At 39.6% G+C, this 25,864-nt stretch overlaps 2 protein-coding genes across 2 annotated transcripts in view; one reads left to right on the top strand and one right to left on the bottom strand.

The window, feature by feature from the left end:
- wwox (WW domain containing oxidoreductase) overlaps positions 1 to 16,553 on the top strand; it is a 150,191-nt gene extending 133,638 nt beyond the window's left edge. Inside the window, exon 9 of the mRNA XM_041997411.1 lies at positions 15,231 to 16,553. Within this exon, the coding sequence (XP_041853345.1) occupies positions 15,231 to 15,422 (192 nt within the window). The 3' untranslated portion in view covers positions 15,423 to 16,553. The remainder of the gene's footprint in view (positions 1 to 15,230) is intronic.
- LOC121647744 (transcription factor Maf-like) overlaps positions 16,415 to 25,864 on the bottom strand; it is a 43,216-nt gene continuing 33,766 nt past the window's right edge. The window contains exon 3 of the mRNA XM_041997414.1: positions 16,415 to 16,495. The gene's annotated coding sequence lies outside the window, so the exon portion shown is untranslated. The remainder of the gene's footprint in view (positions 16,496 to 25,864) is intronic.

The following is a 25,864-nucleotide window of genomic DNA, read 5'->3' as shown; positions in this document are numbered from 1 at the left end:
TGTCTCTGAAGCAACTTTAAAGTGTTGAGCTGACACTGGAGGTGCTCTACCTGATCCTCTGCGATCTGATGTAACATACAGCTCATCCCCTTATTTAAATTTACAAATTGTCCATAAGTAAAGAGTGTCTGTGTCTTCTGACTCATCCCATCTCCACCTGTCCCTGTGACAGGCTTCTTATCCTCCATTAGTGTATTTAAACAGGACAAAATGTCTGTCCGCATCACAGGCCTGTCTCCATCTGACTCCTCTACCTGTCACTCACCCGGTGTTATGAAAGCATCCTCATTCTGTTTGAAGATGGGAGATGAAAGGACAACAGCAGTCAGGGATCTGGTTAGCCTGACAGACCAGATTAGAGTACCCGATCCTGGAGATAGAGGTATGAGAGCAGGGAGAGAATGGCAAGGATGTTCCTGCCTGACCGGATTAGAGGAGGGGGGTAAAGCAAACGTGTGCGTAGAGCTAGGGTCTTTGTTTATCTTTATTTGAGGAGGAAGGTGTAGAGAAGTAGGTGTTTTTATTAACATGTGTCTCAGTGTATGGATGAGCCAGCCACAGAAAACTTTACATATCCTGATGAAACAGAGAACATTGGAGTGCCACCATACTTGCTTTCCTGCTGCTCTTTTTCAGCTATTCTGTATACACAGCTGGACTGATTCAAGTTATATTGATGCTCAGTTTGAGTTTCAGCCACAGGTTTCAAACTAGTGATATATGATGTCTTTCATTTGGCAGCCATTTTTTTCAAAGCCGGCACCAGAGTGAAATAGTGTGACTGAGCTGAATTTATTAATCATTCAATTAACTAAATGTTCTTTCTTGATATGGTTCAGATGAATAGACTGTCAGTTTTTAATGCAATTCAATTCTCAGCACACCTCGAGAGACGCTGGGAACTTAACTGCTCTGCAACTCTTTAATTTCTCTCACCCTGTTGATGCCTTTTACCTGCATTACTCATTGCCTCGTATGCATTTGTCACCCTCGTTTTTTAATTATTTTTTTTTATTATTATTATTTCTCTGCAGGTTACATCCTGCTTCCTCTAGAAATAGTTTAAGTTATCCTACAGTCTGTTGTCTTAATCTCTTTCCCTCAGAGTCTCTTTCTTCCTTCCTGAGATAGAGCCTTTTTCTGTGTCTTTGGGCTGGCTGGTAAAGACAGTTGGGGCAGTCGATCGTATCAGACTATCAGGCCAGTTCAACCATAAATTACCTGCAGCTAACAAAGCGTGTTGCTGTAACTATTACACAGGCAGTCAAAGTCACCCCGGCCCACACTGCTCAGCTACAGCACCTCACACACTCTATGACTGCAGACCAAAGAAAATGCAGAGAGTGTTTAAGTGAAATGTTTCTTTTTGCACCCTGGAGTGGAAATATTAATAGCATACAATGCAACATCACATACAGGTGGCAATGGAAAAAAATATGTTTAAATCAGAGGCAGATGATGACACAATATTCTTATTTCCCTGCTTCCCATACTGATGCTTGGCCAGGACCTCTTGCCTTGTTCTCATCATACTGTTTTTTTTATGCATAGGACACTGATACACAGCTGCGTCCTACCATGTGACCATGCATCAGTTCCTAATGAATCGACCATACTGCCTTAGGTTGGGAAAACTTTTCCATTGTGAGGCACTAAAATATGCATTTTTCTATTTCAGAGCTTCTACATGCTCAGTACTATGAATTAATAGCTTATGATTTACTTCTTAACTAGGAATGTTGTGTATTCACATGCAATCTTTTTTAAAACTGTAGTACAAATCAACATTACTTCAATTTATTAGTTTTTATTTAACATGCTATACTTTAACACTGCTTTTAAAATATAATTAATATTTAAATAAACAGAAATTAACGCTGAGAAAATTATAGGTAAATACACTAATCAGCCACAAGTTACAACCAACAACCTCACTTGTCTGGCAGAAAGAAAGACGTGGACGCCGGGTGGATGCCGGGTAAACACCAGGTGGACGCCAGAGAGTCTTGTTGTGCTTTGTGGTGTCCAGGATTGGGACTTTGGCTGGGGATGGTTGGTTGCAAAAGTGAAACCTTTGTGGATCTGCCCCATTTTCATTAGGATGTGAAGAAGATGAAAATTCAATCAACATTTAAGATTGCTTGTTATTTTCCTTTAGCTATTCCTGAACAGTTCTTGTGGCCTCCCTGTGAGTTTTTTTTCCCCCTGCTAAAGAAGTCTGTAACTGTCAGGGAAAAATAGTTGCCATGTGGGTTTGTGCTTAATCGGCAACAATGTTTAGGTGGGTGGTGCTATATGTGTCAAAGTGACTGCCACTTGAATACCAGGATGCAATATTTCAAAGCAGAATGCTGCAAGTTTGTGATAAGATGAGCAGTTTTACTCACTTACCTGTCAGCAAATTGAATGTTCCTGCTAATGTTTCAATAAGAAGTAAAGATTTCTCATGTAATTTGGAAACATGTCGTCTTCTGTTAAATTCCAGTGGTTGGTTTGTTTAGATTTTTGTGGCCTGTAGAGTCCAGTATATCTTGCCATTAGCAATAAAACATTCAGTTCTTAACAACTGATGTAAATTATGAAAAGTTATTAAAAAATAATTGGAAACGTAGTTAATTCTTACAAGTTTTCAGCAGCTGGTGTTACAGTATTGTCCACTGTGTCTGTGTTTAACTGTTTGTTGTGTGGACAAAGCAGTGGCTCTCCCTCTCTGTGTTATTGGCTAATTGAGAGCGTGTTCTGTGCAGCAGCTCTGCCCTGGAGGTTAGTGTTGGCACACACATCCTGTAACAGGACAAATGAGAATACACGCGGCCATCTGCCCAAGAGAGACACTCCCTCGCCCTCTCCTTGTCCCTCTACCCTTGTCTCCTGGTCAACTTTTTGTTTAAATTTTGTCCCTTTCTTCATGCTCCCATGTACTCCCCCTGCACCACTTCTCTTTTCTCTGTATTCATGTCCAATCTTTCAACACTTTGATCCTTCTTTGTTGTTATAGCCTTCTTTTTTTTCTGCTACCTGTCTTTTTTCCATCCTTAATAAATCAGTGGTTAGTGTGTTTGTGTTGTGATGCCCTGGCTTGTTGTGTTAAGGTGCTACTGTACTTGGACTACAGACTTTCACAGCGTTTTGTGGGTGTGATCCATAGGGACTGACATCGAAGGTGACCCCTGGTCAGTAACCTTGGAGACCAACTTTATTAAAATGAATTTGAGTAGAGGGGCCATCCTGACAGCAGCATAATTACATCGCAGTGCATCAGCACTAATTTATGCAGCCTGCATTCAACCGGTCAGGAGTGCCGAGATGGGGTCAGCATGGACACACAGAGAAACACGCTCACACATTCTCATAGGAACATATTAGGATGCACACACTGCCTTGCCATCACACGCACACACACAGATAACATCATCATACCAATAAAATAGGTAAGTGTGTTTTTGTTTTTTTCATTAAACTGAACAGTGCACTTATAAACTTATGAAGTGTGTTTACTCTTTTTTTGTGATCAGTGTGTAAGTGTGCTTGAATATATTTAACGGTATTACAGAAACAAATGTGCAGCTCTTCTTAGAGTTATATGCTGGTGAGTGCAATCAAGTGATAATACACAGTTTCATGCATTTTCACTGTGGTAGTCCAAAGCCCCACTTTTTATCCCCCCAAAAAACAACCCTTACAAGCCATTACAGAATGAGTTTTATAGGCAGGATAGTAACAGTGGTAAGGAATTTAAAGGCAATGAGATTCCTGTCAACACAAATTATATTAACTGAGGATCAACTTGAGCCTCACCTGAAGGTCCCTTAGGGTCATTTTTGTCCTTAAGGTGGTGGTGGCAGAACTTTTATCTATTTTTTGGTAAAAGTTTCAATAGAACACTGTAGAAATACTCCAGTTTAAGCAGAAGTCTTGTATTAAGCATCCAAAATGATTAGATTATTAGAGTAAGTCAACAAGAAAGAAGTCGATTGATCTGATATGAAATTATCACTACTACATTGTTTTTCTATTGTAACTGTTGCTGGTGGACTTAATGTGAAGTTCCACTTTATTTTATATACTTTACCTCAAGATTTTATTAATATGATGCTGTAAAATTATTTATGGCAAAGAAAAAAGTTCTGATGCATAAATATATCTAACATTTTTAGACTTTTTCTAAAATTTATAATTTTTGGTGGATATTGATCTTGAGAAGATTTTTTATTTTTTTAATTCTTTGAACAACTCAAAAACATGCTGTCTGTAAGACTATGTGTATATGTTAAAAGGAAAACATTAACTAAAGTTTTTAAATAAGTTGGAGAACAACTACAGTATTTCCCTGTAGTAGACAGAAAGTATAATAAATGAGAAATACTCAATTTAACTACAGGTGGCTTCAAATTGTATTTTTAACCCTTTAAAAAGAGCAACTGAAGTCAGAATCCTGAAAAGCAAATATCTTGGTCATCTGTTGAATGATTTAAACTCAATCTGCAAGTTTCTCTCTTTTCATTACTTTCCACATTTCATGAAAACACACAAATCCCTGATGCATCCTTTCCAATTTAGACATTATGATGAGAACAAAAGTATTAACCTCTATCCAAACCTTTGCATGCATATACAGCAACATTTTTTTAATTGAAAAACCATCTGTGCAAACAAAGTCAAGCAGTAGTTAAAGGAGAAACAATAAAGTTATATTTTATGAGAAGATTTGTTGAATGATTGTTGACTGGTCCATTCATCACACTGTTAACACTGTGAGATAGCCATCACTTCATTCATGTATTGATTAGTAAGCTGCTCTGTGCTCATTAAGCCCCATTAACAATATCTATTTGCGAGAACAGCTATTTTGATGATTTTGCGTGTTTTAGCCCAGCTGCTGCACAGTTTCTGCCATAAGTTTCCACTACCCAGCCAAGAACCTGATGAGGTATCTGCATGGTTAAAAATAAAGGAAGAAGCTGAGTAAAATGTGAAGCCGGATTCAGAAAAAAGAAGAGGAGCAAGGGGTCGGTGGAAGAGGAACAAGAGAAAATGCATTAGAGGAGAGTAAAAGGTGTTGAGGAGAAGGTTGTGGATGTGGGAGATGGACATAAGTCACACTGCTACAGCCGCTGTGACCAAGGGCACGTTAATCTTTCCCATTACCAGATCTCTTTGACTCTCATAATGTTACCTCTAGCTGCTCTCCTGTGACATGCTTCTGTTGTGTGTGTGTGTGTATGTGTTTCTAAGAGTGAGAGAAAGGTTGAATTAATGTGAATGTGTGTGTGGAGACTGTGAATGAAACAGAATTTCTTTCCTGCGTGTGTGTACGTGTGTGTGCGTAATGACAGTTCAGCTAGTTGCTCTTCTGTGAAAATGACACGTTCCTGCCAAATTAATATCATTACTATCAGAGTTTAATGGGCCAGTTCTGCCTTCTTATTTAAAACAGAACATCCCTCTCTCTCGACCTCCACCACGAGGTAAGAGGATGGCAGGAAAATGAGGTACTATAAGAGGCAATGACAAACTGAACAGGTTAGGCAAAGGACTGTTTTCTCCCAGCTAGAGGAAGATGGATGAAATTAGGAAGAAAAAGTTCATTTTGGGTTGCAGTGAGCTTGTAACAGGAAATAACAATACTTTAATTTTTGGCTAAATCCCATTTTTGTGCATTTTATAGAAATAGAAGTTGTTCACTGTTTTTCCTCCCTTGTTTCAGATAAAATAACTAAAATACACTCCCACAGCTGCTTTGCATTTTAAAAAGAAGCCCCATGCTGTTGAACAGTGACAATGTTTAATTTCAACACCATGTTCTATTTTCAGTAATTGTCACTGCTTAGCACATATTAAAGTGACAACGGTCTCATCTTTATAACAAGTAACTTTTGCTTTTTCTTGCATGTGTTTTGAGGCTGAAGCTTTTTCTGTGCTGTAGAATTTTGGAGGCATTTGCTTTCATAGTTTGTGTGTGACAGCGATGCAACATTTTACAGTCAGTTGATTTTTATCCTCCTTTGCAGCACTTTAAAACAGGTGTGTGTTCAGTGGAAGCCTTTTATTGAGGTGTCATTCATCATTCAGAGTCAGGATTCTGATAGTGAGTTGATTTGGAGATGCAGTCTGCAGGCTGCCTGTGCATACATGCTTATTTTTGGATGTCTGTGCATATTTACAGTCTGTTTACACGTAGATAAAACTATTGCATGCTGTATTCTATGTGTGTGTATAATTTGTTGGTAAGTGCAAATGCCTTGCTCTGTGTGTGCGAGAGATTTTGAGAGTGTGAATATGTCAGATACCCGCAGGAGACCAATTAGCTGGTGCATCAGTGAGGAGGTGAGCATACACACACCTGTGTGTGGCCCTATTACACCAGCTCATCACACACTCGCATACCGACACACAGACAGCAATGCTGTGCTCATAATAGAAATATACTGACACAGTACGTTGACCATATGGAATAATGACTTCACCGTGTCAAACTGTCAGCCAGAATGCCTTATTTCAGCTACATGTTTCTAACTTAACAAACTTTTATGATTTATAGGTTATCTTGCTGCTGCTGAATGGTTGTCATTAACTATATGTACTTTACAACTGAACATTTCCTCACCTTAAACTGCATGTCTTGTAGCATTCATACACAGGCGTGCACTGATGCAATTAGGTGAGAGTGAAAAGGAAGATCACAGCCAATAAAGCAGCCAGGCCTCTTCATGTATAATTCAGATCTTTTATGGTGGGCTGTGCACCCATATGGACATCCTAAAGGAAGAGTAAGGCCATTTGCAGCTGGAGAAAAGCCCTTTTAAAAGCTAATCCCCGTGCCAGAGTCCTACACTTTTTACTGTTCCTTTTTAATGAATAGGTGTCCAATAAGGCCTTTTATTGTCTTAGCATATGTTGCTTTTATTAGGGCAAAATAATTAGGTTGTGCGGATCACTTCGGAAGTCCTCTCACAAGATAAAAATGAGATAGTTTCACAGTCATTGCGCAAGTCCTTCTGACTCCTTGTCGTTTTCCCCTTGGATGCCCTGTATCCTCTCTCCTTCGCCTCCTCCTCTGCTTTGTTTCCTACTCCTCTCCTTTGTCTCTCCTCTCTTCTTAATGCTTTCCCTCCTCCTCTTGTCCTTTGCATTCCCACCACTTCGCTCCTCACTTCCTCTACTATTGTTCCCTTGAACGTGGGGACAGTAAATGTATGCAGCTGTGTTGCACTGCACATATACACAAATGCAGGTACGCACACAAGCATATAATAGATGAACAGTCACAGTGTGACAGAAGGCTGTTGATGACTGACACTGTGTTGATCTTATCTGGCCCAAACGAGGTAAAGACAGGGCCGCAGAGAGAAAGGGAGTGAAATAGTGCAGGGCCATGAGGGGGTGGTTCTGCTGTGCTTTGTTTTCTGTTCTTGTCACTTCTGCATTCTTTACCCTTCTGCTCCTCTCTTTCTCTGCTTTCTAATCCTCCTCTACATCACTTTACTTAGAAAGATAGACTGACAACAGGGCTCATCTGTGATCTAGGACTCTGGGGAAAGTGATCCATTTACCTCCAAGATGTCATACTATAACCGTTTACCCGTGAGACCTCAGTTACAGAAATATTGTATGCCCGGGCCTGTAAGTTATGGGGCCGGAGGGGGACGGGGCTGCAGGCGAATAAGGATTTGATGGTTGATGGAAAAGAAGGGGCTGAGCTAGAAAGCAAGGGGGCAAAGCAGACAGACAGAGAGACTGAGCAGGCATGATGAAGGAAGGGACTAAGAAGCAGGGAGGGAGGAGGCTGGTCCTTCCATCCTGCCCTTAATGCCCCTCAGGGGAGTATGCTGCCTGTAGGTGAGTATTAGCCATCAGCCTTTGGGCTAATGGACGGTACAAAATATAGTACATACAGATGACCAAGAGTAGGCTAATCACTGGGGAGACCTATGATGAAGAGTCTATAGGTGCTTTTGGACCAAACAGTTTTTGGGCCATGCTATGGTAAACAGGGACTGAAAGCTCCCTGAAGGACTTCATACCTGCATAGGCTTTTTCTTTGTAGCATTTGCACCACTGATAGAAATGCCAGAGTAGCCAAGCAAGCCAGTCAGAGGTTGGTAGACTAGTCAGACATTGTCATACATATTTACTGTCCTCTGTTCTTTATATTTTTTTCGTTATTTCTATTTATTAGGGGTAACATGAAGGATTGCTTATAATGTTGAAAGGTTTGCCTTTTATATTTTTTGCTTTGTTTTGCTTTCAATCATATATTTGTTTTGACTTGAATCAATCGCCATGGAGTAATGTCACAAATGGTTTCACTCTTGCTTGAAAATAACCTACCATCTGTTTAGAGTTTAGAAAGAAAGAAATTTAAACCAGAGTTCTCTGCATTACAATCATGTGATGTTCCTGTGGTGGATTCATAAAGGAACAACAGAAAAAACTTTCTCTACCAGTTATTCAGGGCTTTATACACTAAGTGGACAATCAGCCATCCACCATGTCTGGAGTATTGATAAACACCTGCCAGCATCTTTTTCTGTCATCTTTTCGTCTTCATCACCATTATTAGACTCCATTGGTGTCTTTCTTTTATTTCCTTTTTTTTTTAAATATAATAGGCATCCAGTCTTTGAACGGACTTACTCTTATTGGATGTCTACTGCTGTGAATGAATGAAAGAGAAGGGAGGTCACAGTAACAAAAGATAACTTGTGTCACACGCAATTCCTTTATAGTTACCATTTTAATTTCCCTAAAACTTGACCTGAGAGACCAGCACTGGATGACATTACTGAATATGATATGAAGGTCTTTGCTCTGAATTTGATGTTGTCAAAAAGGGGGTGCTGCAGGGCTCAGTTTTGGGGCCCCTCATATTTATTTTGTACATAAATGACTTGGGTCAAAATATCTCTGATGCTAATATGCATTTTTATGCTGATGATACAGTTATTTGTTGTTATGAAGCATCTCCCACTCAGGCCATTGAAACCCTGCAGAAAGCGTTTGTTGCTGTACAGTATTCACTTCTTCAGTTAAAATTGGTCCTCAGTGCTGACAAGACTAAGCTGATGTTGTTTTCTAGTAAGAAGTTGTCTGAAACTATTCCAGTAGAGTCGACTCTTGGAAGGAATGTCATATAAATGGTTCATGAATACAAGTACCTTGGAGTCTTGATTGATGACTCGTTTGCTTTTAACCCACACACAGAAAAACGTTTGAAGAAACTAAAACTGAAACTGGGTTTTTTCTTCCGTAATAAGTTGTGTTTTTCGTTTGAAGTAAAAAAGCATCTTGTCACTGCAACTTTTTTATCTGTGCTAGATTATGGTGACCTCTTTTATATGAAAGCTTCGTCTTCTTGTCTTCAAATGGTGGACACGGTTTATCATGCTTCTCTGTGGTTTATTACTAACTGTAGCGCTATGATGCATTACTGTGACTTGTACTCATGGGTGGGATGGCCCTCTCTGGCCACTAGGCGGCAGGGTCATTGGTACACATTCATTTACTAGGCTATACTTGGACTACTGCCTCCCTACATCTGTGCTTGAATCACACAGAACAGTGTTGATTCACACTCATGATCAAATGATCAGTTGTTGTTTTCTGTTACTTTTGCCCGCACAGAGCTCGGGGAGAAAGCCTTTGTTCACGTAGCTCCTGTTGCTTGGAACGTGTTGCAGAAAGGCTAGAAATTGACCCTTAAATGCCTTCAAAACCAAGCTAAAAGCATCAGAGACTGCCTCAAAAACGTGCAAATGTTTTTCATTACCAGTTTTATATTAATATTGTTTGTTTTAATGTTGTAACTGTGTGTTGAATTTTTACTGCTTCTTGGCCAGGACTCCCTTGGAAAAGAGATTTTTAATCTCAATGGGACTTTCCTGGTTAAAGGTTAAAAAAAAAACCCAAAAAAACAAAAAACAAAAACCATTGAGAAACAACGTGGCCTTCTTCTTTGGCTTCCTGTATAATGTACCTTCTGTACTGGCAAATTATGCCTCATTTGCAGGCACAGATTATTCATTCTGTGCAACTTTGTGGTACGTTCAAGTGCTATTTTTTTGTTTGTTCAGTCATTACCAGTATGAGGAGACCCAACAGGAGGCCTCCTGTTGGCGCCGATTCTTTGTGTCTGTTTGGTGTATGAGGGCGCTTAAAACGAAAAAGTTCCTATATCTGAATGCACCAGCAAGCGTAAGATGTGGTCAAGCCCTCTAAAGATAAGTGCAGCTGAATAATTTATTTTATTTGTAAGACTATTTACCTCCCGTTTTTAAAATCATGTTTAAACCAGTCATCAAATGGGATCTTCGGCTTCCCTCACCCAGGGTGACGGAGGCCACCACAGATTCATGGGGGCGAGTGTTAGGGTGCTTTCTGGAGTGTGTGCTGAGGTGTTTGCAATACTAATCTGTTCTCCTCTTGGTTGAGTGGTCAAGCTGAATAGAGGCACAGCTTGTTTATCTGAAGGGACCGCATTACCCAGGATTCTCTTTCCAGCTGGGCTAGGCACGCTCAGCTGAGCTGTCAGCTCACAGAGGTTACCATAGCTGAAGGTCCGCACATACACACATTTATTCACACATAAACTGCACACATATGGAAACTGTTGATTTCAATGGTTATTTATTAAATGTAAAATATCTTTAGCACAGATTAAAAATCAGACACCTCCATCTATTTTAAACATCACAGGTTGAAAAAAAAAAACATTCCTTAAACAGAATCACAATCAGTTTGGAGTCCCACTCAGAGGATAGCTACTCCACAAGGCTGGGCAGAGGGCTGAGGCAAAAACTGCACTCCTCCTGATCCCTTTACTGAGGCTACAAACCTGGAAATACTTTTCCAAATGCATACTGTAGCCATTTTACTTCTAATGGTAGAAAAATTATTTTTTTCACCAAATGCCATTAGAATTCTGGTATTTTACTATCTGTAGGATAAGAACAAAATATATGTAGTTTACATGTCAGCTTTATTAAAATGTGACTGAAACTGGATAAAATAGTATTTGCAATGCTGCAATAGTATTTGCAATAAAATAGTATTTGCTCTTTTGTTACTGACAGCTTACCAAACTCAAAGTAGGCTAAGATAAAAATCCCAACTTGCATTTCTGACCAAGAAAAAGTTCTGTAGACCTACTGCAGATCTAGGCCTTCACATGACAAGCATGGATGCACGCTGTAATGATCTGCGTTTCGTGCCAGGAATCAACTTCAAAAATTGTGTCCGGGCATGAAAAGCTTTGCCAGCTTTTGTACTGCGGCTGAACTGGAGTGCCATCACAGAGGTCAGCTGGTGAACGCTCCCCCTCTCTTCTCTTCTCTGCCTCAACCCTCGCTGCTGTACAAATGCCAACTGACAACAACTGACACAGATGGTGAGCAGAAACACAGGACAGGCAAAGGAAGAGAACCACCCACAGGAGTAAGAAAACAGGAAGACTCTACACACACTGTCCAAGAGAGGATATTGCCTGACAATATTATCAACTCATTTATTTGAACCTTTTTTTTATTTCAATCTTTTCTTGTTTTCTACTTTTTTTTTTTTTTTTTTTTTTTTCTTCCCAGCACATGCCATATGAGAATTTGGGGATTATAAAAGTACCTGAAAGAATTGCTAGGTTTTCAGCATGCATAGCTGTTAGTATTTACAGGGTCGTATGTACAAGGATAGGGCGAAAACAGACTGCTCTACAGTACTGGCTTATTTACACCCAGGTCAGAGGGAGAGGTCGATGCCATAACTACAGATGTGGCGGGTGAAGGGTCACATGCATAGGGTTAGAGAAAGCTCATGAATACAACTTGGATGATAAAAACACAGAACAAAACACAGCAAAAGTAACATTACTGTTAATTCAAAAACATAACATCTCCCCCATATACCTTGTTGCTTATGAATACGCTCAAAAAGGAGTTCTCAACAACCCATTATTGCACAACACTGCACAAGAACATTTCCACTGCAAGTCTGTGAGGTTCTCGGGTACAATAGAGATTGGAAGACTTGGATCTGGTCCTAGAGCAGTTCCACAACTACATTGTTGACTCACAGGTTCATCTCTTCTGTATTTGTTTGTTTTTATTACCCACAAAAACAAATAAAAGAATCTGCTATATCAACTTGTATTGCCCTACTCATTTGGTTTGTCGTATTGCTGTGAACTTTGTTGTATTTTAGCATAGAGATGATTTTAGGTTTGGAATAATTTTGCTGCACTTATTCTGTTAATCTTTTCTTCTTTCTAAACCAGTGTTGTGACAGAGTTGGTTTTCTTGTAGGTAATGTCCAAATGAGGTCTTATGTCAATGAAAAGGCTTGAGTATTCGCTGGAGTCTTGCAGGTTATTCACTCTGTTTATCAATGATGAATGATTTGCTTTAAAGGATTTCAATAAACTCCTTTCACAGCTTTTTAAAGAAATATTTATTCACAGCTGAGACTATCTCTTCATTTTATTCATTAGCTTTTTACAGCTAGAATGTTAAAGGTGAGTCCCTTTCTCTTACAGGAATGACTTGGTTCCCCAGAATAAAATGTTTGGGGTGGAACATGTTTCTTTTAACGTGCTAGCTGATCAGAGAAAAATCTTTCCAGTCATGACTTTTTGTTTTCTAGTCCTTCATTCCACAGTCGTGTTTGGAAAAGCACAAAAAACTACAGATGTTTCTCTGACAATCATTATTCACAATGTAGGGATTCACATTAAGCTGCAGAAGATAGAAAGACAAACATCTAAATCCATCAGGTTGTTGACACAGTACATTTACAGACTTATTCTACAGTTTGACAAACATTAGGGAATAGCCACCTTTTACCTCTCACTTAGATTTTCCCAAGAGTTTATTTCTGTGTGTTTTTGCTTGCATTCAGGCGCATGCTCATTTTCATACATGCATGTATGAATGTGTTTGCAGCTGTAGGTGTAGGAGATTGTCGCTTATCCCCTCTTGTTCTCTGTTCCACTACCCTGGACAAGCCTTGCCTCCTATCTACAAACACACACACAATGATAAATGGCTGTGGTGGGTGGCTGAGCATGTTAATGCCTAATCTCATCAGCCTTATCTTTTACAGAGGTCACAAGATCAAGTGGTGAGGGGGATGAGCTAAACACCAATAAGATAGTACTAACAGTCTATGTAATACTTCATCTGCCACTAACTGGACCACTGAGGCCACTAGACAAGATGTAGTCTGGACTTACTCTTCAAAACATAGACTTAAAAAATAGATACATAAAATAAAAATTTAAAAAACAGAAAGAAAGAAACACAAAAAGAAACAACTGCTGATTTAACTGGAAATCCAACCACATGAATCTGGATTTAGATTTTTTTTGGACCAGTGTTTGGTATATGGACACAAACTGCTCTGAAAGTCGATCAACTTTAAGGGGCGTCAGCCAGTCAGAGCCTCCAGCACTGAAATCTTCAGTGAAGTTTAAAAGGCATTTCGCTTTCAGACAAGCTAAATCAGATGCCCTAAGTGAGGAAGATGAGTTTAACTGTGCGTGTGAACCTGCAACTCATAAACATTGCTTGGCATTTGTCTGTCTTTGATATGGTGACATATGATGTGGAAGAAGTTATCGCCTCACTGGCAGGTGAGACAGACAGAGGCACACAGAGAGATGCTGCTGTTTCATCTGCTGTTTACCAGCTCTCTCATCACATTGCACTTCAAACACGCTCAATCTGCTGCTGCAGCGTTACGCACCAGAGTTTATCCTGGTGGACCTTTACTTGCAGCTTAGAGGGGGTTGTGTGTGAACGGGTTTGTGCGTATTGAGAAAAACATTTCTTGAAATTTTGTTTGTGTGGGTTTTTCTCTCTTTTTTTGTACACTGAATATGCATTTTGTGCATATTTCTGCACTGGCTTGTGAAAATATAAACGCTTTGGACCTCAATGGATCTTTTCACTTCATGTGTGTTGGCCTCACAGCTGCTTTAGGAAGCTGTTCAAACTGTTGGCATGTAATGTGCCTTCATTATGCATGTGTGTATATTTGTGTGTCTTGCCTATGTTTGACTACAGCACATATGGGCTTGTCTCAGTGCGTGCCAGTGCTCTGTGCTAAACTCTCATCACTCTCATCGGGAGATAAAGAGGGAAGTCATTTCATGTGGCCGTATAGAAGTTGTCTCCAGCCCTGGAATTTGCAGGGAAGCTGTCACAGCAGCTTTTAGCCGAAGCTGCAACATGAAAGATCCCTCTTTGAGCAGTTGGGTTATGTGTGTAATTCTCTCTGACGTGTTTATTCTGCTGCTGTTTCAACTTTCATTTTCAAATGTCACAGAAATCTCCCTCCAAGAATATCCTTGCTAATTACTGACTGATAGGACAGGGTGTATTAGAAAACTTAGCAGGTTGTGTCCAAATACTGTTTTACTTTTCCAGTGTGTCACGGCTTGAGATGACATGAAACAGAGTTCATTTCTGGGTTGGGACTTAATGATCTTCATATTCAACCTTAAGAGAGCAATTACTTAGAGAGAACTGGAGGGAAATGCTTGTGATGTGTGTGTATTGTGTTTGAAAATACTGTTTTTCTTAAACCAACTAACTTCTGTTTAAGACACAAAATTGTACTTGCACCATTTCCCACACTTAAATTCAACTTTGAATGCCTGGCTGGACCCTCATACACATATGTGAAAATATACATATTCATAACCATTAAAACCTGTACTTTATAATACACATAAAAGCTGTGTTTCTCTGGTGATTCCCATCCAGACAGGAGCTGGTGTAGTTTTGTTTTTAGTTCTCACTCTGTCCGTAGTGAGTCTTTACATCTGTTGCATTCACACAATCCCATAGAACCAGAGGTCCTGTACTGGCCACGTAGAGAAATAAATAAATAAATATATGTGTATAAATATATGTACAGTTAGGGGTTTTGCTGTTCCCATGGTAATATGACCTGCAGGGAGAGGGGCAAGACAGAGTGTGCATGAGTCTTTTTTTTTTCTTTTTCTTCCTCTGTCCAGACAGTCCTGCCTTCTCTTTCTGTGTTTGTGTCTGTATGTGTGTCTCATAAAGGACAAAGTGGTTAGTGTCCACTATTTGTCCTCTTTGGACAGGACACATCCTATTGTCTTTGTGTGAGTAGATAAGTTCTCCGTATTTTGTCTCCTCCTGCAGGATGATGCCATCTAGTTGTCTCAGGTTTGTCCACTGATCACGTCTGTCTTTGCCTTTCTCTGTCCACAGCAACAAGGTGCGGCCACCACAGTGTACTGTGCAGTTGCTCCAGAGCTGGAGGGGTTAGGTGGCATGTACTTCAACAACTGCTTCCGCTGCCAGCCATCCATCCAGGCCCAGGATCAGAGCAGCGCTGCCAGCCTGTGGGAGCTGAGTGAGCGCCTGGTTGCAGAGAGGTCAGTTGGGATACAGGCCCTCTAATGGACAGAAGACGAGGTGAAAGGGGGGGAGAGGGCAAGCCAAACAGGAATCAAAGAGGAAGCAGCTGATGTTGATTTTGGAATGAACTGAATAAAAGATTCTGACTGCACTATACAAAAGCTGCCAAGCCACAGAAGTCCATCTGGATATTTAACATCACTACAGGACTAAAACACACTACATATACAGCACAGGAGGGGGTTTTATTTACAATCTATTGTATAAGAGAAAGTTTTAGTTGGGTTCAGCTCTGCTGTGGTAGTTTACAGTGGAAAATAGGGGAAGGAGGAAGATTTGTTCTTTTTTTCTGTAGCCTTTCTAACTTCTAATCTTACAAAAATAGAAAAAAACACACCTGTTTTAATGACAATACTGAATTACTTGTAAGCATACACTATAGCATATGCATCAGATTCCAGTAAAAGTGATATTGTTTAGCTCCATGAAGACTTTCCTATTGAAATATAGAGCAGGGTTAATTATCATTGTACTAAACCATTTTGAGATAACAAAAGAAAAAAATCAAACAAAAAAAAAAAAAGAAATGGTCATGTGATTCATGGATATAGAGGTATGATTCTTATGGCTATGTACATTATTCTACAATAATTTTATTTCTTATTCATGTCCCTGTTTGTCATCTGTACAATATTTACAACCTCCTGATTTTTAAGGGTGTGCTAAAGGGGTGTGGACATCATCATTTTTCTGTTTGCTCTTTTACTCAAACTAAAATATTGAATAATCTGCACTCTGGTAAGACTTAATTACAATTTGGAGATATTTATGGGATGATTTTAATAGAGGTTGTGGCAAGTGTTATTTACAGAGTCCAGGATCTTTCATGTATGTGTTTTTTCCCTCGTCGTACAACCCGAATGGGTGATTCCAGTCTCTGATTTTCATTTTTCTTCTTTTAAAATCTGTGTTAGTCTTCAACTCTGGGTCTGGGTTTCCTGTGGATTGTTTGTCCTGAAGCTGTTGGAAGGGTGGGGCGCTTTTGAGACATTGTGCTTTATGGCAGTCCGGGTGCCGTAGGTTGTTGAAGAAACAGCGTTCCAGTGTGATGATATCTGTAAGAAAAATAAAAGGAAGAAGACTGAGAAAATTCAATAAAAACTGTGTTTCATAGTTTTGTGTAAAATTATTTTAGTCTTTTTATTGGCAGGCCATCAGGGGGAGATATTGGTGTAGAGAATCTTTCTGACAAAATGGGACTAAATGTTCTACAAAACTTCCGTTACACAGCATGTTTGATAAAGCATTTGGTTTTAGAGAAACTAAACAAAACACAAAAACACACTGCTTTGCTGTCTGGTTTGGTTGGCAAAGGGCATTTATGCCCTATCTGCAGAGCTCAGTTCAATCGGCCGATCACACAGATGAGCAGCACTCTCACTCATAAATCACTTGCTGGCTGGGAATGTCAGAAAGGAAAAATCATCATTATTCTTCTTCCTGCACACACAAGCACAGATGCACAATATTCATTTACACCACAACTAGTAAAACCTTTTCCTTCTGTGTCTTCTTCTTGGTCTGTTCTACTGTATGGACATCTCACACACACACTCACTTACTCACAAAGCACACACAATATTCAGTCAGAAAACACCCCTCTTGAAACTGATACTGGTGTCCTGCCCTGTTATAATCTGTACTATTCTCATACTACAGGTGTCTTATCAGTGTCCTTTCACACTCCCAGTGCTGGACACACATGAAGCAGAGATACACTACAAACACATCCGTGCACGCTCAAACCAAACCAGCAAGCATCTGATGCGTTCACAGCGAGGAATCAAGTAAAAAAAAAACTCCAGTATATTAAACTGTCTTGACCTGGAAACTTTTTTAAGCTGGATTTTACACAAGAACTGTCAAATCATCCAACTACGTTTAAATAGAAACTGTTGTAGTGATTCAGGAAGAAAAATAAAAGAAAATAAAACAAAACATTAGTATGTTGCAGTGTTGAGTTTAATTGATATGACCATGTTAAAAACATTCACTTTATTAACAGGCTGCCCCTGGGCGCTATCCATGGTGCTGATCAGACTTAAGCTCATTTGTGGCCGTTTCCAGGCTAATCAGGATATGTGAGAGAATCTTGCATATATGAGAATGTGTCTGTTTGTTAATCAGTTACAGAGCATAGTTTCACCTTGTGTGTTAAGTCAGCAGGTTGATCAGCCTTGACATGAGCCTCTGTGAGAGATGACACTGCCCACTTCCCAAGTGTCTGCCTGGCTCAGCTTACCAGATGGATTTTCCAGTGTGTTTAGCATGTCAGCTGTTCAGTTACCCTTCCACTGTGGTTAGACCCCGTGGGTTATTTATTTAAGAATTACTCAGATAGTCGGCCTTGCTGAACTCATGTGACTGTGGCACTGCTTTGATTATTAAGAGGATTTCCTGATTCATTGAAATGACTTTATTCCATACCTTTTACTTTTATCATTTTTCGACCCTCTCCTCCACTTCACTGAAGTCTTTTACTGGAAATGACTTAATCATAAGAATAATGGCAACTCTTTGTGACTGTGTATCAAGAAACTGTTGCAGCTGTTTAATAGTGTTTTATGGAAATTCACCAGTTTGACTAACTGATCTTCAGGCTGGCCCAATGGCTTAGTGGGTTTGGACACATATCATTTGGGTGAATAAAAATGAGGATAAACATATCCTAATTCAAACTAAGGCCTCCTGCATTTCCTGTCCTTCTTGCCACCAAATCCTTTTTTTTTTTTTTTAAATCCTGTGATATTTTATTGACAAACATATTTACCCATTAAAGTCGGCCATTTTCCTCATCATGTTTAGCTACCCCTACAGCTTGACAACTCTATTTAAGCAAACATATAAGCTCTGGAAAACTCACAGGGCATTGGAGGAAGCCTTCGATTAGAGGGGCGGACACAAGACACAAAGGAGAATCTGCAGGCAACGAGTGAACGTCTGCGTTGGTCTGCACTGCAGTGGCCGATTCATGGGTGTTTGCCTGAGTAAAGAGGACGGGTCCTGCCTGGCTTTCATACAAAGTCCTATCGATCAGGTCTTATCGGAATCATCTGATAGCTAATCAATGAGCTACACTTCCTCTCAGCGAGCAGGGAAGAGGGAGAATCATGGCTCTCATAAGAGGAGGACCTTGATACTTTGACCCCACAGTCAACCGCCCCACACCACATTACCTCTCTGGTTTCTCTGTCTCTCTATTTCTGTCTTGTAATAACAAAGCCGGTCCAACAGTATAATATCTGAAAGCCAGTCTAAACCAAATAACCAATATACATTGAATGTTGTTTTAATTAGTTGGATTTACACTTGATTTTTTCCCCTTCACTGAGTTTATTTCAATTTGGGCAGTAATTGTTTACGACAGACGATTTCATTTTCCATTATTGTTTTTATTTCTTCTTGTGATTAATTCTACCTCTCAAAGAATAATTATGAGAGGATTGATTTGATTATGCCTTTGTTCTGCTTCTATTGGCTCCATTGACTGAAGGAATGCCATGTTGCCATTTCGAGCGGATATATTTAATGATCACAATCAATGTTAAAGCTCTCTCTGGACTCAACTAACCCAATAAATATCTGCCAGGAGGAAATTTACCATCTAACTACAGCAGGCAATAAAGTCTTACTCTCTGTTCTTTTCCCTCCCTCCTGCTCTCTTTTCATCTCCTCCTTTTAAAGAAGACATCAGGATTAAAACACCTGATCAATTTTCATAAAGTACCACCATGTGTGAGTCAATAAATATTGCTTTCTTTCAACACCTTATCGCGTCCATTACTTGCAGTTTTTTAGGTTAGAATATAACTTTATATATTTGCATTTGATGACGTAATTTTAATCTAAAAGCCTGTTTTCCAAAATATTTTATGCCTTTCTTGCAGCTTTTTGAGCACTGTAAATGACTTGTAGCACTATAAAAGCAGTTTTTTTTTCCACCAATGTTTTTTCTGTTTGAATGCGTACATAAATGTTAGTATGTACCTGAAGCGGGTTGCAATGGGGCTGCCCCGTCTCGCTATACCGGATACATTTCTCTCTCAGATGAAACAAACCAGCCGTGTTAAAGTAAACTTCCTTTACCGTTTGGCACACTGTTTAAACAAGACACTGTAAATATGAAGCGGGTTTTCTGTTTCACAGTAAGGGGAACATTTTAAGTAGTTTTTTTTTTGCAAATGATGAAAACTGTTGAATCCAACAATGTTTGAGTTGTTGGCACATGTTACAAAAACAGCTTTCTATTCATGCTATGCTATTCTGTTATTTGTCATTTCATTAGGTGCCTTAGAAGCAACATTTGAATCCAGATGGCTGTAACACACTGATTCCCTATCAAATGCACTTATTTCCCCCTGCAGATCTGCTTCTGCAATCTATAACTTTCTCTGTTTTTTATTGAAGCCTCAACATGGCACCTTTGAGGAAATCCTTCCAGCCCCAAATCCCCAGCGTGTCCTCACCAGTAGACAGCATGACCTTGTAAACCCTGAGTTATTTTACTCACCCATTGTGTAAGGATAGAAAGAAAAGGTAGAGAAAGAGGAGGAGAAAGGGGCTGGGGTGCAGAGGAGAAGAAAGAGCCCCTGCCTGTCACAGCTTTCAAACACAAAGAAAAATGAGCACTTGGGCTGAAGTACAATTATTAGCCCCTGTCTACAGATTCATCACACTATAGAGAGGCAGGCAGAGGGAGAGAGAGAGAGGGAGGAGCAGAGCAAGGGGTGGAGTGGAGAAACACAGGAAAAAAGCTGTGTTAGTAGAGCTGTGCAGACGATGGAAAGACAATGAGGAGAAAAGAGTGAGGAAATCGAAAATAGGCAAAAACTGAACGCAAGCCAGGCAGGGTCCAAGGTGAAGCATGCAAAGCTGATGCAGAGCTGGGAGAAAAGAGGGGGAGGGAGATTTTAAAGAAATAAAAGAGGAAGGAAAAGAGAAAGAGTAAGGCAGAGGTAGAGGAAGGTAAAATGAAATAAGAGGATTTGTCAGGCCAGTGGTTGGTGGCAGTAATAAAGCCTGCTAATCTGAGAGAGAACGCTTGACTGCTCACACACTGACTCTCTTGACGCCCCACTTTACCACCGGGCCAAGCCAAGGTCACACACACACACGTACACACACGTATGTACGTGATTGTGCCAGTCCAAACACACACACACACACACAAGCACACAGAGGCAGAACAGTTTGTTTGTTTTCACACTGTCTGATGTCATCTCTTGTGTGAGCTTTGCACCTGAGCTTCTGACTCTAAAGGGTTTACTTCCTTCGCTGCCCCACATGTTGCCTTTTTCCTCTCACCTTTTTTTCTCTGTCACTCATCATCTCCACCAAACTCCCCTCACAGCCACGTTGATTTTGAAATCTCATTTTTCTCCGTTTCTTAACTGGCTGTGCCGCATGGATCAATACCTATCAAAACTATTACATAAATACATCTGTCATGAGCAGATAGTAGAGTGGGGATGTAATGTGTCTGGTTGAGGCCACCATAGGGTGAAAGAAGATGTGCTTTGTGTTTTCTCAGAGGACAGCAGGTGTCATTTTGTTTGACCAGGTGTGTCGGGCAGCGGGAAAGGTTGTTATTGAGCCCCAGTAAATGACGCATAACCTGGAGAACCACGTACTTAACCTGCTGCTTTGTCACTATCTGTGTGTGTGTGTTTGTGTGTGTGTGCTGTACATTGACACTGGATTTTTGTTCCTTGAAGGCAAAAAGTCTGAGCTAAAACTGTTCCTTAAAATGTTTTGGATTCTCAAGAGAGGTCCTTGTCTTAATTAAGTTATATGTTAAAACTAGGGTTGTAAAACCTCTTTATATATATAAAGAACAAATAGGGAATAAAAAGTACATTTATTGAATAAACTTATTACATATCTTTGAGTGATTAATGCATGTTAACCTCTAGGGTTAAAAATTCAATTATAGATGAAATTGTAGTGTTTTCCATCAATATAATGACAACACCTTTTTTATGGTTCTGCATTATTAGTTTATATCAAAACATAAGTTACTGATTCTCATTAGGATGGAAAAGCTATTTCTAAAGGGACTGGATTTTATTATCCCAAAATCAGAAATGTGTACAAATGGAGAAAAATCAAGGCCAATATTACCTTCCCCAGAAGTTGTGCAATGAAGATTACCCCAAGAGTGACGTGCACAGTAGTCATAGAGAAACCCAAAGTAACTTGAAAAAATACCAAGCCTCCCTCACATTATAATGTTGATATCAAGAAGTCATCCATCAGTAGAAAAAGCCGATCCCTTACAGGAAATATAGTGGTGTCAGTTTTTATGGGGCAATGAATCCTAAATTATAAGAATGATTTATAAAGAAAAATGTCAGAACATCTGTGAACTAAATCTAAAGATAAAGTAGCTCATACAGCAGACCAACAAACAAACACACCAGTCAAATAATGGTAAAGGAAAACTAAAGCCAATACTTTCGAATAACTAAGTTAAAATTCTAACATAGCTTAAATAAAAAAAGTTGTGGAGGGATCTGAAGTGAGTTCTTGGTGGTCAAAGACACGATACAAGAAGCAAAATATATCAGACAGAACTGTCTGGAAACTTCAGGACACCAACATAACACAGTCGACAACAGAAGTGCTTTTTGGTAAAAGGTGCTAAACGGATGGGAAAAACTTCCATAGTGATTTGAGAAGTTTGCCTGTCCACGAGATTTAACGTCAGATCCAAGAATTGAACCGTTTGCTCTCACCAGTAATCACTGCTAGTGACATCTTTACTGTATGTGTTTGCTATAGCCCATTTATGTTGAGCTGGCATGGATTATAACAACAACTGAACTGAGACAAACTTCTTTAACTGTAACTAAAAGGAACAAAGTCGAAGTTAACTTCTAGTTATTGGTTGTTCTGCTTCTGTACATTACAAACTTTTTTCTCAAACTTGATTCTTATTTACATTTTTGCTGTCATCATCCTTCGGCGTTGTCGTTGGCATGCTCACACCTCACTTTTCTGACAGCTGTGACTGTGATTGATGATGTGATGCAGATTTACATGTCACGTTGAAATAGCACAATAACCTGCACGCAGATAATCACCTCGTTGAGAAACACTCTGGCCTCTCTCCACTCACAATTACTATTGTGTATTTGATCATGTAACCACTCTCCAACAATGTGCTTAATGGGCTTATTGGCAGCAGACCAGAACTTGCCTGTAAATAATCCTGATGGTGTTTGATTCTAATAAATTAGGTTCATATATGCAAACACGGTAAAATCATAACAATATCCAAATGTGTGTAGGCAGAGGTAGGGTGACGACAGGCAGAGATTTATGCTGCTGGCAATTGGCTGGCTTCATCACTCACTCAGCTATCTTCAACTTTTTTATTTGTTTAATTTCCAAATGTGATTGCTCCACCACTCCCGCTGATGCTGATAAATGCAAAGGATCATGGGTAGAGTAGAGCAAGATTAATACGCATAATTTTTTAACTGGACAATGTCCCCCGCCCCAAAAATAAAGTAATGTGCTAAGAGCTCTGTGGAGGGATGAAAGCCATTTCTGCTGGGACATGATGTAACCGAGTACTATAAGGTAAATAAATGTAAGAACTCATTTTCTCTCTGTGTGGTTGGAAAGCCTTTTAGCCAAATAAAAAACATAACCAGAATACACAGCACTGAAAAATGGCCTCATGGTTTCTTTCTGCCATTATTCAGCAGCGTAATGTGAGTTTCCAATATTTTACTGCCTATTTTGACAGAAATGTGTCCTTTGGTTAAACAGTTATCCATTCTTGCTTTAATTTAAAGTGTTTTGTATGTACAAAAATAGGACATTTAAATAATACATTTGACTTTGCAAAAGATTAAAAACAGGTGAGGATTTATATGTTTTAAAGAAAGAGATTAACAAGAAATACTAAACTAAGAGAAGCAACAAATGGAGTGAAACATCCGTAAATTATTTTAAGTGTGAGAATGCAGGTTCAAAACAACCCTGTAAATTCGAAAACACTCCAATCACGTGAACCTTGCAACAGATCAGCCAGTGCCTCTGGGAGAATAAAAATGTGTGTTAATGTGAAGCTCTACAGTGTGTGTGTGCATTATAAATGGGGGGAGAGGAGTCACCTCTCAAAAATACACTCACATACCTACGAGATTAATTACAAGTACTGTGAATCACTGTGCAATTAATTAACTCATCCTCTGTAATGAGTGTGTGTGTGTGTGTGTGTGTGTGTGTGTGAGTGAACTGTGTGTCATGCAGACAGCCCCTCCATCTCTCCACCTCTCGGCCTGTCCCCTCTCTAATTGCTTCCCTCTCTATTAAAATGCAGTCTGCTGTGACATCACTCAGCCCTCTGTAAGAGTGGGCCAACGCACTGGACAAACCACACACGATGTTTAACATCAACACACACACACACATACTATACTACATACAGTGTATTTTATGGAGCATGGGTGGTGTGTGTTTTAGGAAAAAGATTTTGTCTCCTTGAAAGTGGGAGCGAGTGGAGTCTGAGCAGCATGAACTGAGAGCTGCGACGAGAAGAAAGAAACGGTGGAGGCCTGAGGTGTTTTTCATCTGCTGTACCATCCTCACAAAGGACGTGGGAGATTTTCACGTCTGATGAGGCCTTATTTGTTTGTGTATTTTACAGGGAAACTTTCTGAAAAAACTTTAAGAAACTCCAGTCAAGATCTGCATCTTGTAAATCCTTATTAAGTGAAGTCATATTGTGGCAAATTTTTCTTATAAGTTTAAAAAAATTTGTTATATGCACTACTTGTTTTAATATCCTTTTTTTCTATAACTATATTTGAACCCTTTTCATTTGCCTTTTGATTTTATTATTATTAATTTTATGGGGGAAACTTTTGACTGGTAGGAATCTCAGTAAATTAATCAGTTACTACTGTGCTCACTGACTTGCTACAAGTAAGACTTTATGTAAATGTATTACACGGTGAAGCAGATAAGTAGCAGAAGAAAAGTCAACAAAAAATTTGGTGTTTTAATTAGGCTGCAGGCTTTTCATATGCCCATTCTCCTGCAACATGTAAGCGTACCTAAGTCATGTTTAGGGATGCCTTAATTCAAAAATATGTTTTACATGACTAAATCCTAGTTAAAATAAAAAAAAAAGGTAACAAATCTTAAGGTCTGTAGTAAAAAAAGTTAAAATAAAGTTAGTGTTGTCATATCTGGAGTCATTTAATCACAACATAACAAGCCCATTCTGAATATCCACATCCCACAGTTGTGTTCTTCCTGGAAGGTTGCAGGTGACCACTTTCTTCAAAGCACAGCACAGTATTGCCAAGTACTGAGAATTTTTTTTTTTCCAGATTCATATAAATTCACAATTCAAGCCATGACAATAGTCCAGAATGTAGCCTTATGTCTTATATTTTGTCCTCACTCTCTTTCTCTCATTGTCTTCCTCAGAGCTAATCTGATTGGTGAATAAATCATGCTGACATCAGCGCGGGTGGAAGTTGGCCTACTCCTTCACACACACACACACACACACACACGTGCGCGCAGAGGCTCCTCGGTGAGGTGAGAGCAGCGGCATGCTCCTCGGTGATCATGAGGACGGTGGATAACAGATCTCTCTTTTATCATTCCCTGACTTTCCCTGACATTTAAAAAGCCATTAACACCACCAAGATTCACCCTCGTGTACATTTCATATGGAAGCACACCCCAACACACATACATGCTTGCTTGCCATTTACACACAAGGATTCTACACTAGTGTGTGTGTGAATGATCTCAGTGATAATGCAGGCCCAAATGACACAGACAGAGCAGTGAATTATACCTTAATAAGCTTTTCACACCTGCCCCCTGTTCTGTAAGATTAAAGAAAAGTGATTCAGTCTTCTGCCGGTGTATTCTAACTGTGGAAACACACAGCTAGTCATACACTTATCAATCCCTTTCTTAAATCTGAGTTATTATGTGTAATCAATTTCCTTGATCAAGATTCCCTCCCGGCATTGTGACAGACAGTAAGAGAATGTTGTCCTGCCTCTATGAAAAGTAATTATCCACCAATTCATCCATATGCACATGTACTGTAATCGCTGACAGCATCATAGTATTTACTGCTGAGCACTGTATTAATTTATGGACCATTATTGTAAAGCCCATCGTTACAATGCGAGGGAACATTTACTGTAATCAGAGGACTGATAGAGACTGGAAACACTGCTAATGTATGTAATGTACTAGCAAGCAGTCTGCCTGACAAAACTATGCAGTGGCTAATGCAGCAGATGACATATGGCCTCACTCTTTGTTGTTAGCGTGTATTAGCAGCGAGCGGACGCCTGCTACAAAGCAGCCACTGACTAATTATATTCTGTTGTCTGGATGGAAAACAAGAAATACACACCAGAGTGGTATGGTGGTCACCG

This window comes from Melanotaenia boesemani, chromosome 10 (assembly GCF_017639745.1).
Source record: "Melanotaenia boesemani isolate fMelBoe1 chromosome 10, fMelBoe1.pri, whole genome shotgun sequence".
Taxonomy (NCBI): domain Eukaryota; kingdom Metazoa; phylum Chordata; class Actinopteri; order Atheriniformes; family Melanotaeniidae; genus Melanotaenia; species Melanotaenia boesemani.
Note: the sequence above shows the minus strand (reverse complement) of the source record. Positions and strands in the feature narration are given on the sequence as shown.